The 15,106-nt window shown below is 35.2% G+C and overlaps 1 protein-coding gene across 1 annotated transcript; it reads right to left on the bottom strand.

Annotated features, from left to right (window-relative positions):
• Positions 1-2,597: 2,597 nt before the first annotated feature.
• LOC113119869 (carcinoembryonic antigen-related cell adhesion molecule 1-like) lies at positions 2,598-14,355 on the bottom strand. The gene is made up of 10 exons (XM_026289582.1): positions 14,221-14,355; positions 13,952-14,005; positions 13,247-13,531; positions 12,330-12,611; positions 11,038-11,307; positions 8,203-8,481; positions 7,568-7,822; positions 6,904-7,024; positions 3,892-3,937; positions 2,598-3,507 (listed from the first exon to the last, which is right to left on the bottom strand). Exons 1-9 carry the CDS (start codon positions 14,267-14,269, stop codon positions 3,919-3,921), a joined length of 1,614 nt encoding a protein of 537 aa, XP_026145367.1. The 5' UTR covers positions 14,270-14,355; the 3' UTR covers positions 2,598-3,507; positions 3,892-3,918.
• Between the last annotated feature and the right edge of the window lie 751 nt (positions 14,356-15,106).

Here is a 15,106-nt window from a genome sequence, read left to right as displayed (position 1 = left end):
GGCCCGGCCTGACACTGACTAAACACACATTTGTTTCTTTTTTGACATTTACATTTATTGAATGGGTGCACACATTCAAGTCGAGTCTCCCACAGTGAAGGTATTAAGTACACCTCAGCTTTAAGATCTTTCTGTTGACTAAAGGCCAATGAACCTACTCAACTGGTCACATATGAAAGGAGACCTGTGCAATTCAACACAGCTCCTCCACACCAGCCCAGGAAGAGTGATATTAACCTCCATGAAGAAGTGTCTTCAATAGGAATAAAAGAACTGCAAACAACATTATGATGTAAAGCCCATGAAATTAAAACGGTTAAATTGAGATTTATACATCTGAAAGCTGGATAAATAAGCTCTCCATTGATGCATGGTTTATTAGGATCTGACAATCTGAAAATCTGGAATCTGAGGGTGCAAAAAAAAATTGTAAGTCTTAGCAATGCATATTACTAACCAAAAATTTACAGTAGGAAATTTACAAAATATCTTCATGGAACATGATCTTTACTTTTTGGATTTTTGCCATATAGAAATAAATTTTGACCCATTCGATGTATTTTTGGCTATTGCTACAAATATACCCCAGCGATTTAAGACTGCTTTTGTGTTCCAGGTTCATATACTGTATACAATATGCATTTATAACATTTAAGTCTTTCATTATGTTCTACACAGAGTTTTGTCCAAACAAATAGTTTCTATTTGTATCTTTTTTCTAAGAGCAAAAAATGTACGGTAAATTTAAAGAATTCTTACTAAAATGGGTGTTTAACTTGTTCCTGTACGTAATAAAAAAAAAGCTAATTGATTTTTAATTGACAATTTTTTTTATTTTATATTCTGTGGCGAAATAACACTTTTTGTAAGAAAAAAAAGAGATCAGATTCAAGTCTTACAATTATTATTTTCTTGTTAATCAATGAATGACACAAAAAAGTTGGGCAGTTCAAACATTCTTTTTTAAACACACAACAGTTACATAAAAGCAAAACGTTTAAAAAATAAATTATATTAAAAGAAACATTGAGCATTTAAAACATGACTGCACTGCACTTTGAGAGAATATAAACACCCAGTAAACAACCTGAGAACATTTCACAAATACATGTTGTTTGGTAACTATTCCATTAACTTTAATGCACTGAACAGTATTTGTGCATAAGAACAATAAAATAAAATAAAAATATCCATTTCAAATTTGACATTATCCAATTGCATTTGAAATTCTATCTATCCTATACAAAAAAAAAAAAACATATTTCACATTCAATACAACACCTAATATTAGCTATTGCAAAGTACACAAGGTTAAGACGTAACCGTCTACACACTGTCAGATGAGATCTGTCTCCACAGTGTGTTACAGTACAAACTAACCCTCAATTCAGTGTATCTGTGCTCAGACTCGTATGATTACCGGTCTCTCCACATCAACAGCCCAGACCACTAAAAACACATGCTGCCAGAGATAAAACTGTCTACAGGTTTGCAAGGAGTTATAAAGCTCAGTATTTCGTGATATTTGTGTGTTTTAATGCTAAAATGGAGTTCAAATACAGTTAATTAATGTGTTAGTGTGTTTTTGCTGTTGATTTACACATATATACATATATATTAAGATGGTTCTGAATGTGTCTGCGTACATCTAGTGTTAATGAAAGAGGGGCAAGAACATGTCAGAAATCAGATTAGATCATGAATATTATATTATTCACCTCATAGTCCTTGCTGGAGTGGAAGCTCTTTTTTATATTTAGATGTTTGTTCATTTAGCCCATATGACAAACAATATATTTTTATGTTAAGATTAGATTATTCAAGTTAAACATTTTAAAATTGTTATATTATATAAATAATATAATGAAATATATTTTTTAAATTGAAAACACATTCCGTTTAAACCTTCAAATATTACATTGTATATTTAAAGAGGCAAAACATTAAAAAAAAAAAGTTACAATCCAAATTTTCTGGTGAATGCATTTTTATATATATATATATTTATTTATTTATTTATTTAGGAAATATATAATATATATTGGAAAATATATTTAGACATACAATATAAAATAAAAAATGTCCCAGAAATATATAAAGAGATAATTAACTAAAAACGTATTAAAAATATATTTGTTCATTTTTCTATAATTTATTTAACTTTCAATTTTTCAGAAATGTATTCTCAAATACAATTTCAAATATTTATTTGTAATAAATTTGAATATATATTTGCCATAAAGGATCAGAGGCTTTTTGCTTTTTTTTCCCAGCCATAAATCTTTAAATAAAGTTTATTTAAAATAAAATGAAGGGATTCATTTAGAAATCTGTAAAAATGAAGGGGAAATACCAGGAATAATGGCTGCTTCGTCCCTTTATACAAACAAACAAGAAAAGACAAGCTGAGATTCTATATAGATGCATCTCAATCTAAAGAGATCTGAGTAACAGATCACTACAAGTTCTTCGAAATCCATGTCTTGGTCAAAGAGAAAATCTAAACAATGATGGAAAGAATCAATATCAGACATCTGATGATAAGAGAAAGAAAAAAAAATAATGCTCACATGCCAGAACGCAATAATCAGCTTAAATCAGCATATTAACACTTTTCAGATTTAATCTTGAGATATGTTTGTCAACTCAAGGTGATTTAGAAAACAGGCCTGTTTTAGAAATCCACTGGAATCCTGATTACAGCAGGACGAATGGCTGTGGGGACGCCCACGGACAGAGTAGCAATTTCACTGCAAAACTGTGGTATGTCATTTTCCGCAAAAATGCATTTTTTTCCCCTGCTTCCCGAGTTCAAGCATGTTGGATCTCGCCTTACTCTTAAAATACAATGTGTACAGCTCACTAAGAGACATAGGAACAGACGAGGGGGTTAAAAAAAAGTGTAGCAAACCATGGCAAAGGAAGAAGCTTTTAATCTCGATGGCACACTGCCATGAATGACCTTCCATCGACAGCTCAGCAGAGCCTTCAGCTTCAAGTCAAGTCGGCCCTGTATATCTTCATTGCCTTGGGACATCCGGGTCTTAAAATCTCGATGTTTCAGTGCCTTGTGGGTGCGTTGATATCTCAAACACGTGATGGTCTCGTCACTCCTCAGTGCATTTCAGGGTGGATTTTGTTACCCAAAACAGAGCTCTTTCAATCTGACCCCTGTGATATCATGCCGAGCTGTCGGTTTAGGGTCAGGTGAAGCATTGAGAGGGTGATGGAGGCTGGATCATGTTTCTTGAGGAACAAAGGAAGCTGTCCACTTCAGCCAAAGGAAGGAAGAGGTCTTGCCGTCGACCTCTATCGTGTCCTTAAGATTGGGGTACGTTTGCACAGAGTATAACAATAGACATTTATAAACACGTTGAGCTTCTGAAAGGGCCAAACCTTCAGTATTAAGTCACTTGTGAGGGCAGTTTTTCCAGTTGCCTTAATAGAAGGTTTTTGCAGATCAAAATGAGTGATTAATGGCTGAAGGGTTGCTCTTGAAGATATGCTCTGAGGAAGAGATGTACATATCTGGTTACCCATGTAATGGCTTTGTGAATGAAGACTGACAATACTTTCAGCACATCGACGGCACAGGTATTCCCCGTTTCCCATTAAAATAACACAACGGCAAGAGTAAGGCAGGCTTCTATTGCAAAAAGCTTCCCACACCCACTGAACAGACACAAAAACTAGTTTTCTTGCGAGAGCAGAGCCACTCCTTTGTTAGTCCTTCAGATCGAATAATATCCCTTCTTTCTTTTTAAAGTATATCTTTGCGAAAGGGTACAGAGTATCATGCAGGAAAGTCAACACCCTGAAGACATTGCATAGAGCTAGCATGGAAATAAACAGGAAATGAAGCTAAATAATTTTATAATGCTATGCACTTACCAGGTCATTTCACAGCAACATCTCGCTTTAATATGGAGATGGAATGCTGAAGAAAAAAGGAGGATATAATTACAACATGGACAGATTATAATATATTATGAATGAATGAAATAAACCACAAGGTAAAGAAAGAATGGGGTGTAGACACTATAGTAAACACAGAAACAATGAATCTGCACAACTAAAATAAAACCTCACAAATTACTGAAAACTCCCCTTACTCTCATAGCATGAAATAACTTTGGCTAAAAGTCTATTTTTAATTAGCATTAACTATTTTTATTGATTCAAATCAGTATTCAATGGGATATAACTGCACTAGCATTTGGGTTGGTAAGATTTATTTCTTTTTTGTCATGTTTTCAATAAACTTCATTCTGGCTTTGCATTCTCAGCAAAGTTTGACTTCAAATGAAATAAGGTAACTTAGAAGAAAGCACAAGTTTGGGATGGTGCACACATGATGTCTAGGAAGGTGATTCACAATATTTTGGAACACAGCCAACGTTGTTGCGCAATCATTAAAATCCTGTTAGTTGCAAACAAATTACACATTTTATGTTCTTCTTCTTGTAATGTGATTACAGAGTGAAGAATATATTCTTGCAAAATACATTTCTTTGTCAGTGACAAAGAAATCTGAACTACTCATGCGATGACAAATAGGCCAAGCCCTCATAGTGTTAATGAGACTTTATTGACATGCGCAACAGATAACAGAGCAAAATAACCAAGCAACAAGACAGACAGTTGTGCAAGGCTGAAACTGCTCCAGAAACACTCACAAGGTTAAGACGGTGAGACGTGTGTGGACATGACTGACATTCCAACCATATTCCTCAATGATCTCTTTTAAACTGTACTTCTAAATCCTTCATCGACATACACCAGAGATTCGGATTAAAAGATAATTATATAGCAGGTAAATTAAAGTAGTTACGTAATTTCCTTAAACATGAATACTAAAGTCAATCAAAGAGGCTGACATTTAGAAAAAGAAGAGATGTCCTTCTATGTATATGTATATATTCTTATTAAAATCTCATTCACAACTGAGGCAGGATAGACCTCAGTGTAAAGACTTAATTTGTAATATATTACGAATGAATGCACTAAAGTTGTACGTTATCTATGACAGAAATCTTAAAACAAATAAAGGGGAGTTTGCCTTCACTGCCTTCCAGAATACATTTGTCACAGATGAAAAACTCGAATTGCAACTTCCAGCTAAAGATCTTATACATTTTGAGGGTAAAACTCTTTAGATCTTTACACAAACTTTGCATTTCAGAAACTGAAACACATCTAAAAAATGACAAAGAAATGCAATGTACTACCTACACCTGTGGTTTTACATGCAATGTGTGTGTGTGTTTGCATTTCTGCGAGTCGTGCTAGTTTCTTATCACATCTCTCTGTTAGGCTAATCAGTTTCATTTACATACGCTATTCCTCAAAGCTTAGTTTTGCATTTCCAGTATTTCCTGTCCGTTTCATTTGCTGCTACATATGCTATCAAAATCCATTTAGGAAGGCCTGTGCCTTCTATGAAATTATCGGTATGAAGCTCATCTTGTAGTGATTAGAGGTTTGTCTAAACAAGACAGATTTTTCCATGTACTATCATCTATCTGATAAAATCAATGTCAAAGTTCTTCTAGACTAAATTTAAAAAACATTGTCCTTTAGTTTCTTTATCATCTTAGCACAAGATAGGAATGTAAGCTGCTGTCTGCTTTCAGAGTCAAGCGTAGAAAGGTTGGGTGTGAAAGGCTTGGCAAACAGACCTCACCACTTTGAGTACTTGGCGGTAAAAGATTTGAGGAAGGAAAGAGAGTAGAGAAGAGACAACTATTGATTTTAGAGCACAAAGGCAATAAAACGTCCATAGAGCAACAGTAAATCCAAAAAAATGAAAATTCTAAATTTTAAGCGCGATGATATTCCAAACGTTCCAAATTCGCTTTTGCGGAAGACGAAAGATAAAAAACATCAGAACTTTCTGATATGGAATATGTGAGTCATACAAGTCAACTACTTTTCGTTTTTCTTCCCTGTTTGGGTTTGAAACAGGTTTTGGAATGACGTGACTGAGTAAACGATGACAAATTTTTCAGTTTTATGGTAACTATTCCATTAACAGCCCATGCTACAGTTTCTGTGCAGTAAATCAGCATATTAAACCGATTTCTGAAGGATCATGTGACACTGAAGACTAGAGTAATGATGCTGAAAACTCAGCTTTGCATCACTGGAATAAATTACATTTGAAAATATATCAAAAACAGTCATTTTTAACTGAAATAATATTTCACAATATTGCTATTTTTCTTAAATGCAGCTTTGAGGAACATAGGAAAAAAATCTTACCAACCACAAACTTTTCAAATGATACTGATGAATTAGTAGGATTACATTACCAAAAACAAGTGCTTAACTAAATTCTGAGTTACATACCACAGACAAGACTGAACAATACTGCCACATTATTAGCACTGTACCTTTACACTAACACCACAATAAAAGACAGTGGAGTCACGAAAGAACAATAATCACTTCATTTTATTTTAAATAGCCTCTTCCAATGTGCCTGGAATGGAATCAGGAAGTGGCAAAATGCATCATATCCTTTCTGGCAATTACAACATATGTGGGCTGAAGGTTTACTGATTGATACTGTTATGTGTAATGTCACTGAAACCACACCCGTATCCTGTCAGGTCAAGATGTTAAGTGATGAAGTTATTTGTATGTACTGTCATCATGTCATTGCCTAATTATTAGTTTTAAACATCTATATAACATCAGGATATAAACAAATTACAAGGATGAGATGGGGCGACATGGAGAGTAAAGATCTACAAGCTATGAATGTGAAGAGACAGAGACAACTGACAGCTTTTGAGGCTTAATGGTGATTATCATACAAAATCATTTCGAATCAAACCTACATTTATATGCACTGGATTCATGAAGATGGCAGGAGGGTAGAATAATGAATTTTAGACTCACTCTGTGCTTGACTTTTTGTTGCACTTTACACAACAAACGATGATGATCACGGCCAGAATCACTGCAATTACAATCCCAGCGATTGCTCCACCAGACAGGCCCTCATCTACCGTACCGACCTCTGCAAAACAGGTTTTTAGATTATTATAGACCAGACACACACACACTCCACAAACACAACAAATGAAAATCACATATTGTGTCTAAACACATAAACTATCATGCTGTAACACCTGCATATGGCCGATAATTTTACCACCCCATAAATGTGTGTGCAAACTAATTGGGAAAACTAACTAAAGTTTTTAGTATTATTTTTATTTTAACCAAATTTAAAAAATAAACAAGTCAATAAAGAAATATCATTATAATACCTTATGAACTGTATTTAAATAAATACTACTTAGATAATATTACAATACATGCAATATATAATAATACTATATTAACATTTTATAATCATATTATTAAATTATTATAATATATGAAAATGTAAATTAACATGATATACAAATATTAACTTATTATTGAATTAATAAGTCTTGCCAATATATCAGTATTTGAATTACAAAAATTCTATACCGATAATATCTGTACCGATACTATTAGATTTTATGTTTTGAGAGCAAAGAATGGGAAAGAATTGCTGAACTACCACGTTTACCTGTGACTGCGAGATTGTGTGTTGTTTTTTTCGCGATTCCTGTGATAGAGTTGAATGCCTCGCAGGAGTACGAGCCACTGTCCTTGACACTGGCCTTGTCAATAATGATGTCTGCCTGGCTGACGTTCAGTAATGTATCATTGAGCTTCCACGTAAATACACTGGGAGGAACAGAGTCTGCAGAGCAATTTAATACTGCACGTTCTTCAAACTTTACCGCCTTCTTCCCTTCAATTTTCACCCCTACTGGACCATCTGAGGGACATCAGAGAGATTGGCTCAGTTAGAAAGGTTACATTTACATCAGAGTAATGCAAACAAACAGCCGTAAACTGAAGCAGAAAGAAAACCACCACCATTTGCAAACAAGATAATGTTTAATGTTTAGACGAGACAACAAAAGAGAGGTGATACATGAATCACCATGTCCTAAGCAGACATTTTAAACGTCACGTCTGGTTGGGTCACAGTGAATGTTGATTATTTGAATCTAAAACCCTTTTTTAAGTTGATTGCTTTATTTTAATTCAATGCAACAGTTTATGTGAGAATAAATGCACTGTATGAGCGTTCACTGTGAAAAGCATCTCACATAAACGGTATTTCAATGAACCTCTCCTCTCTTGGATACTTACAGTTGACCACCATCACATAGGTGCTTTCGTCTTGGTTGACTTTGTTCTTCAGTTGGCACTTGTAGTTGCCAGCATCCTCTTTAACAACTTTAACAATGGTCAGAGTTTTCTTGTCAGCTGAGAGAATTACACGGTCACTAGGAACGACAGGCTTGCTTTCCTTCAGCCATTCTGCGCTCTCAGCTTTACCAGCAGCTGCTGAGCAGGTGATGTTGACCGCGCTGATGCCATCGATGAGAGGTGATAAGGAGCTGGAGATATTTGTTCCAGATAAGGCCTCTAGCAGAACACAACAGAAGAGAAGAGAAGAGAAGAGAAGTGGTGCTTTCAGAATATGGACCCACATTACAAGGTGAAAAACAATTCTAAAGTTCACCAAGGCTGCATTTATTTGAAATACAGATATATATTATTATAAATTAATAATAACTTTTATATGTTTCAAAACGTAACTTATTTGTGATCATACTGAATTTTCAGCATCATTACTCCAGTGTCACATGATCCTTCAGAAAACGGCACACAACTGGGATTGGACATTTTAAACTTCATTTAGATGGTGGCCTACATTAAAAGGCGCAAAGACAATCCTGGCCAGGATTTCTAAATTATCTTTGTTTTACCATTGTTTTCAGACCTGCTGAAGTTAATGACTATAATGTAGTTTGACCAATAGCGTGCAGGCATTCTACAAAATCGACCAATCGAAGCAAATATGCGGACATAATTTATGAGCACTGTAGAAAGCATGTCAATAACAATGAAAGGATTTTAAAAAATGACAAGACATTTTAGACAATTCAGAAATCCCGGCCAGGACGTGAGTGGAAAAAAACAATCACCCTTCAATCTGGGCACGTGAAATAATCTCTCAATGGATTTTCTCAACAAAATCTCTCACCATAGCATTTACTTTTGACCATCGCCTTCTCTGGCACTACTCTCTTGTTTTTTTCAGACATCATTACTGTGGAATGTTCCAGTCTGATTCAGACTCATTGCATTTACCAAATACCTGCAACTCTACCATTTAGCACATTTTGTCTTCCACTACACTGCTGGTGTTTTTAGTTTCGGGTAAGACACATTAACAGCTGCATATTAACTCTCTCAAATCATCTAGAAAAAATGCATTCTTCATATTAGATCGTTAAATCTGTTTTGCATGAACAGTTTGCATTAAAATTTTAAACAAAATCAATGACACAAGAACTTTAAGATCAACCCTGCACTGACAGATCACTCACGGTATACTGTGAGTGAAACCTTAACCAAGCGGTACCTGCCCAAACTCTATGTTACGTCAGACCATTTGTATTCTGCTTTCTTTAGTGTGTGGGTTTCACACACGTGGAAACACCTCAGGGGAAGCACTGTTCTTTACAAAAGCCACAGAGCCTGAGACCATGGGTTCAGAAGCCATGCACAATCAATCTGCCCTCAATCAAAGAAAGCAGAACATTCCTGTAACTTCTACCCACTAACATGAGCCGAGGCAGACCTCAGAGCAAAGCAGACGAACAGGTTCACTTTTAAGACAGGTAGCCATTTTAAATAAAAACAAAGAGACAAACAGCTGTTGCTAGGTAATATAAAACAAAAGTATAGTTCACCCACAAATGACAATTTTGTCATAACGTCATTTCAACCTTGTATTACTTTTTTTCAGTGTAACAAAGGACAAATTCTGAAGAGTTACCAGTTGACATTTTTTTTTTACATGCAATTACGATGAATAGGAGCCTGAAGATTTCAAGTTTTTCAACTAATGAAAATGCATCTTCGCATGACTTATACTCTATATTCAAAATCTTCTGAAGCCATGCAATTGCTTCGTGAGAAATTTAAGTCATCATTTTAACTGGTTTTGTGAACCAGGTTGATGAATAAATTAAAAAAGGACCATTAAACACACGAAGAAGAGCTGTTGGAAATGCCAAGATTGTTTTTGTGAGTCTCTATCCGTTTCTCACATAAAGTTATCGTAGGATTTTGGAAGATATATGAATGAAATGTAGGACATGAGTCTTGTTTTATGGTGTCTTTGTGTCGTTTTTGAAGTTTGAAAGCCTCAGTTCCCACTCTGTGATTGCAATGGAGAAGTGCAACCAGCAGCAATTCACCTTTTGTGTTCCAGGCAAGAAAGTCATGCGGGACTGGGATAGCACGAGTAAATAATGACTTAGAGTTACCATTTCTAGGTAAACTAACCCTACAACATTTAACAGAGATCTCAAATCTCATTTTCGTTTCGTTTTCATTATCTTTTCAAGGCAAATATACGTGTTCCTCTTCCAGAGTACTTAATTTATTTTATTTTTTTATTAATCCTCATCTCACTTCTTGGCAATTAAGTCACCATGGTAAAGCATGTCCATCTCTGTACTGCTCGACTGCTAATCAAAAGATTTCAATGGACGTCTTTACTTGCACTCTTAAAAACAATGGTGGCTCTATATATTAAAAGGGCCTCTAAAAGGCTTTTCTAAAATAAGAATATCTATATACAAATAAGGGTATTCAAATACAAAATATGCAAGAACATCATTACTGTAGCTTACATGGTCAGTGATTTTCTAAAAAACATTTATAATTATCAGTTTAATTTGAGAATTTGAATACACACACATACACACACTTATATATTTATAAATAAATAAATATAAAACTTTCTCATTGGTTCTTAATGGAAGAACCAGTTATTTAGTGGACTGTAGGCTATGCATTTGCATTTACTCAGAATACTGTAATACTGTAGTAGTACTAGAGAAACACACACAACTGATGAAACTTCTGTTTGTATTCAAAGCATCTGACTTTAGGTTTCTGACTTACCCAGAACAGACACCACAGCGACCTGTGAGGAAACGTAGCGATTGGTCTTTGCATTGTAGGCCACACAGCTATAGTTTCCACTGTGTTTGTCCTCTAAACTGGTGAGAGTAATGTTGGCTGTGGTCTTCTGAGGCATCGCCTCGCCATTAAACATCCACTGGAGCTGAGCAGGAGGGTCAGACAGGGCTGAGCATGCAAGGGTTAAATTAGAGCCTTTCTTGAGAAATGAACCTGTTGGAGTTTGTGTCATGATGACATTCTCTGGGCCATCTAGACAGACATGGGAGAAAGAGACGATAAAAAAGAGGCACAAGCAAAGGTTAATAAAGTGCTTGCAAGGCAGCTATGTTTTATGGATTTATGCAAAAAATTTCCCAATCCTTTTTTTTAAAAAAAAAGGCTTAACAATAAATATAAGAATAAGTTTTTACTAGAAGAAAAACATCAAACATTGTGCCATTTTACACCATTTCACATACTCCATTTGATCAAGATATTGTAAATGATTATCTATAGATGAAGATGATGTATTTTGAGTATCTGGATGTGGTTATAGTTCAGGCCAGTGAATTCTACTGCAGCTCAATTATTTTATTTTATTTTTTTGAAAGCACTGAGAGTCTCTGCTGCAATGCATTTACTTTATGACCACACTATGCACTTCAAAGATATTTAATCTGTAAATGCACACGTGCACAAACAAACCATACTTTAACACTTTCATCCTCTTCCTGCAGTTCACAGACTCATTCACTACCCTATTTAATCTAAGCTTCAGAACCTGTCTGTACTAGAAAATCTCTTCTGATCGATGCTTTCATGTGTGCTTTCTAGTGCACACCATCTGCAGAGACAGAGTGCATATAGTAGAAACAAGACAATCTCAACATATCTCCACTAGCACCAGAGCTGCTGTGGTAAATTTGCAACTTTACTGCAAGTACTTGTATGCACAGAATTGTGTTAAATTATGTGAATCACATAATCTTTTTTGCAAAATTAGGATTATTACAATAGAAAGAAAAGGGCACTAATAAAAACACCTAAGTGCAAACCTTTAGTACAGATGTTGTATGCACCCCTCATGTTGCTTTTTGTCTAGCTTGAAAGACATGGTCACTATGAACGGTCACTCCATGAAAAGTATTGCCTCAACAAAAAGGTTACATCATATGGGCTTGGAACAACATAAGGGTGAGTAATCAATGACAACCTTTTGGCCGAACTGTTCCTCTAAGGCATTTGTGTATTTGTCTTAGATTAAGCATGTTTGGGTGTGATCAGGTACGTACAGCTCACAGTGAGATTGAAGGGAGCGCTCGTCCCTGACTCCAGTGCGTTCTTTGCAATGCAGAAGATGGGTCCTCGCAGATCTGTACGGCGAACTTCAGCGATAGTTAGCTCATTGCCGACTGCATTTAGTTTCATATGTGTGCCATCTACCACCAAAGGGACTGAACCGTTCAGCCACTGGTAAGTAAAGGAGCCTTTGGCAGAGCAGGAAAGAACCACGGTGCTGTTGAACTCTACAGGTTCAGGTAGATTGGATGAAATCTTGACATCAGTTATGGGTTCTGGAGAAAAAAAAGAAGAGAACCGTGGATTGAGTTCATTCAGAAACATCTTTGCGGTTGCTTAGACCTTCCCAGGGAAAGAAACCTAAGGTTAAGTGCCTTGCTGAAGGGCATAATAATGACAGGTCATGGGCGATCCAACCAACAACCACTAGATAACCAACCCTTAGAATTAACAACATACTGTACATCATACATCAAAAACGTATCCTAAACAGATCTAAGATCTCTGTAAATGCTTGATTTCAAGTCAATGGATGGATGTCTTTAAAATGAATCATATTGCAATATGTTTAAAGCAAGTAACAAAATGAGTCATCACTATATTATCCATTTGGGTTGATTCAATCATATCATTCATTATTCTCTAAAACCTAATGCAAATTGCATATTACCTGAAATCAACCCACTGTTCAGTTGTGAAATTAACTGTTTTTGTGATTCAGTGCAGCACAAGAACTGCTATAAAGTTTACTGTTTTCATCCAACTACTGCTTTTAACCAATTTGTGCAGGAGTTGAACCTTCAACCTTTCATTCATCTTCAGACCTTCAAACACTAGGCTTCTCCAACATGGTGTCTAGTCTGTAACTATACAGTATACCTGAAGATTACACTTTATAGACAATACTTACCAAGAACCTCAAGATCAATCTGTCCGGTCAGTGGCTTTCCTTTCATATTGACTATATTGAGAATATATTCCCCTTCATCCTCCTTCACCAGCGGCCCGAGCTGAAGCTCACATGTTGTTTGATTGTAGACGATTCTGTTGGTGTATTTCTCCTCAATGTTATTGGTGTTTGAGGATGGGACACTTGTAATTATTGTTTCAATTTCTGTAGCTTTGTTGAAATTCCACGTTACGGTTAGAAAATCCTGTGTTGAGGTGATTGTTGTCTTGAAGGTCACATTTTTACCTGGTTTAATGAGGTAAGGAGAAATCTAGATAAAACAGCCCTGCTAAGTTCCTAGAAAGGTATGTAATATTTTATGAATAGCTTCATACATTTTTATTAATATTTTGATTTAAAGAACAAACGGTCTACTGAAGTTATACTCAAATACTGTCCTTGCACCTTGAATAAATGTGAGTACACAGCAGGCAACAAAATGGCTTAGTTATGCCACACTGAGTTTGATTTGGTAGACATTTTTCAAGTAAATGTAATTAAAACTATGAAATTATATTCTGAAATAAATAATACATTGTTGCAAACTTATAAAATATCAAATTACTACATCTTTTTCCCCCAAAGATTTCCAGACATTTTTAAAATGAACAAATAACAGAAAACAAAAAACACACCGAACCAATAATAAACCATGCATCGACTCACCGACAACGCCTTTCATTTTGTCGGTGGCAAGCGGGCTGCCCTCGGAACAGCATCCTATTAGAGGAACGATTTTCAGTCAGGACACTTAAGCATAGAAATTAAACTTTTTAAATCGTAAATTAAACTACATTACACGTTATGTCCTGATCTAGGCTACTGTTTAAAAGCTTTCAATATTTTAAAAATACAACATTTAATTTTTGAAATGTAAAAATAAAAGAATACATGTGCTAAGTGACATTTTTGTCTTAAATTTGTTTTTATCTTACCAAGAGCGGCCAAAATGAGCAAAGGCAGCCTAAAGTTAGAGAAATCCATATGGAGAGATACGAGTCCCTGGAGCGACAGACAGGAATGCGCGACGGTGAGACTTCTCTGGAAGAACTTGAGAAAGTTAACGCGACACACCCAAGCAGTTTACACGAACCCGCCCCGTTCAACCTGTACTCTTCCGTTCTCATCATTCAGCTTCAGAAAGGTGAACATTGCCCCCTAGACTTCATTTGTCATTGGCATTTTGTTTCTTATCATTTAAAAGCACGTCGCAGGCTGCATATTTGCACAGAATACTTAATCAGAGAATGTAAACTAACTGTCAGTATAAATAAAACGTTTTTTTATTATTATTATGAAATAAACATTAAATACAAAAGTAAAGTAAGAACAAGATCAGGCTGTTGTATTAACACTACAATATATGCACATACAAATAAAACATGAATAATAAAAATATTTAAATTATTTATATATATATATATATTGAATTGAAAAATTGAATATATACAGTATATATATATGTGTGTGTGTGTGTGTGAAAATAACTGAATGATTTATTTATTTATTTTATGTGAATTAAAACTTAGACAAATAACCTGTTTAAGAAATCATACTCCTTCTTAGGAACAGTTGCAGATAACATTAAACTATACTTTAAAGTCTAATGTGGGGATGGGCATGTATTTTTTGCTTCTACTGACTCCTAGTGTCAAAATGAGACACTTCATGCTTCCATATGGCTGTAGCAAAAAAAAAAAAAAAAAAAAAAAGGAACAACAGTTGGTCATTGTAAATTTGTATTAGGGATCTAAATTTTACAAGCTTAAAGGAGCTCAACAAAAATACTGGATCACTTTTTCCCCATTTCATGCGACAGTG

This window comes from Carassius auratus, chromosome 19 (genome assembly GCF_003368295.1).
Source record: "Carassius auratus strain Wakin chromosome 19, ASM336829v1, whole genome shotgun sequence".
Lineage (NCBI taxonomy): Eukaryota > Metazoa > Chordata > Actinopteri > Cypriniformes > Cyprinidae > Carassius > Carassius auratus.
The sequence above is the reverse complement of the archived record's forward strand: the minus strand, read 5'-3'. Positions and strand labels throughout refer to the sequence as shown.

Bases quoted from the DNA above. Each gene is read 5' to 3' on its own strand.
- LOC113119869 (XM_026289582.1), bottom strand. From the start codon at position 14,269: ATGGATTTCTCTAACTTTAGGCTGCCTTTGCTCATTTTGGCCGCTCTT. The intron at 14,006-14,220 runs GTAAGATAAAAA...TTCCTCTAATAG, and splicing joins GCTCATTTTGGCCGCTCTTG to GATGCTGTTCCGAGGGCAGC. The intron at 11,308-12,329 runs GTACGTACCTGA...ATGTCTGTCTAG, and splicing joins CTTCAATCTCACTGTGAGCT to ATGGCCCAGAGAATGTCATC.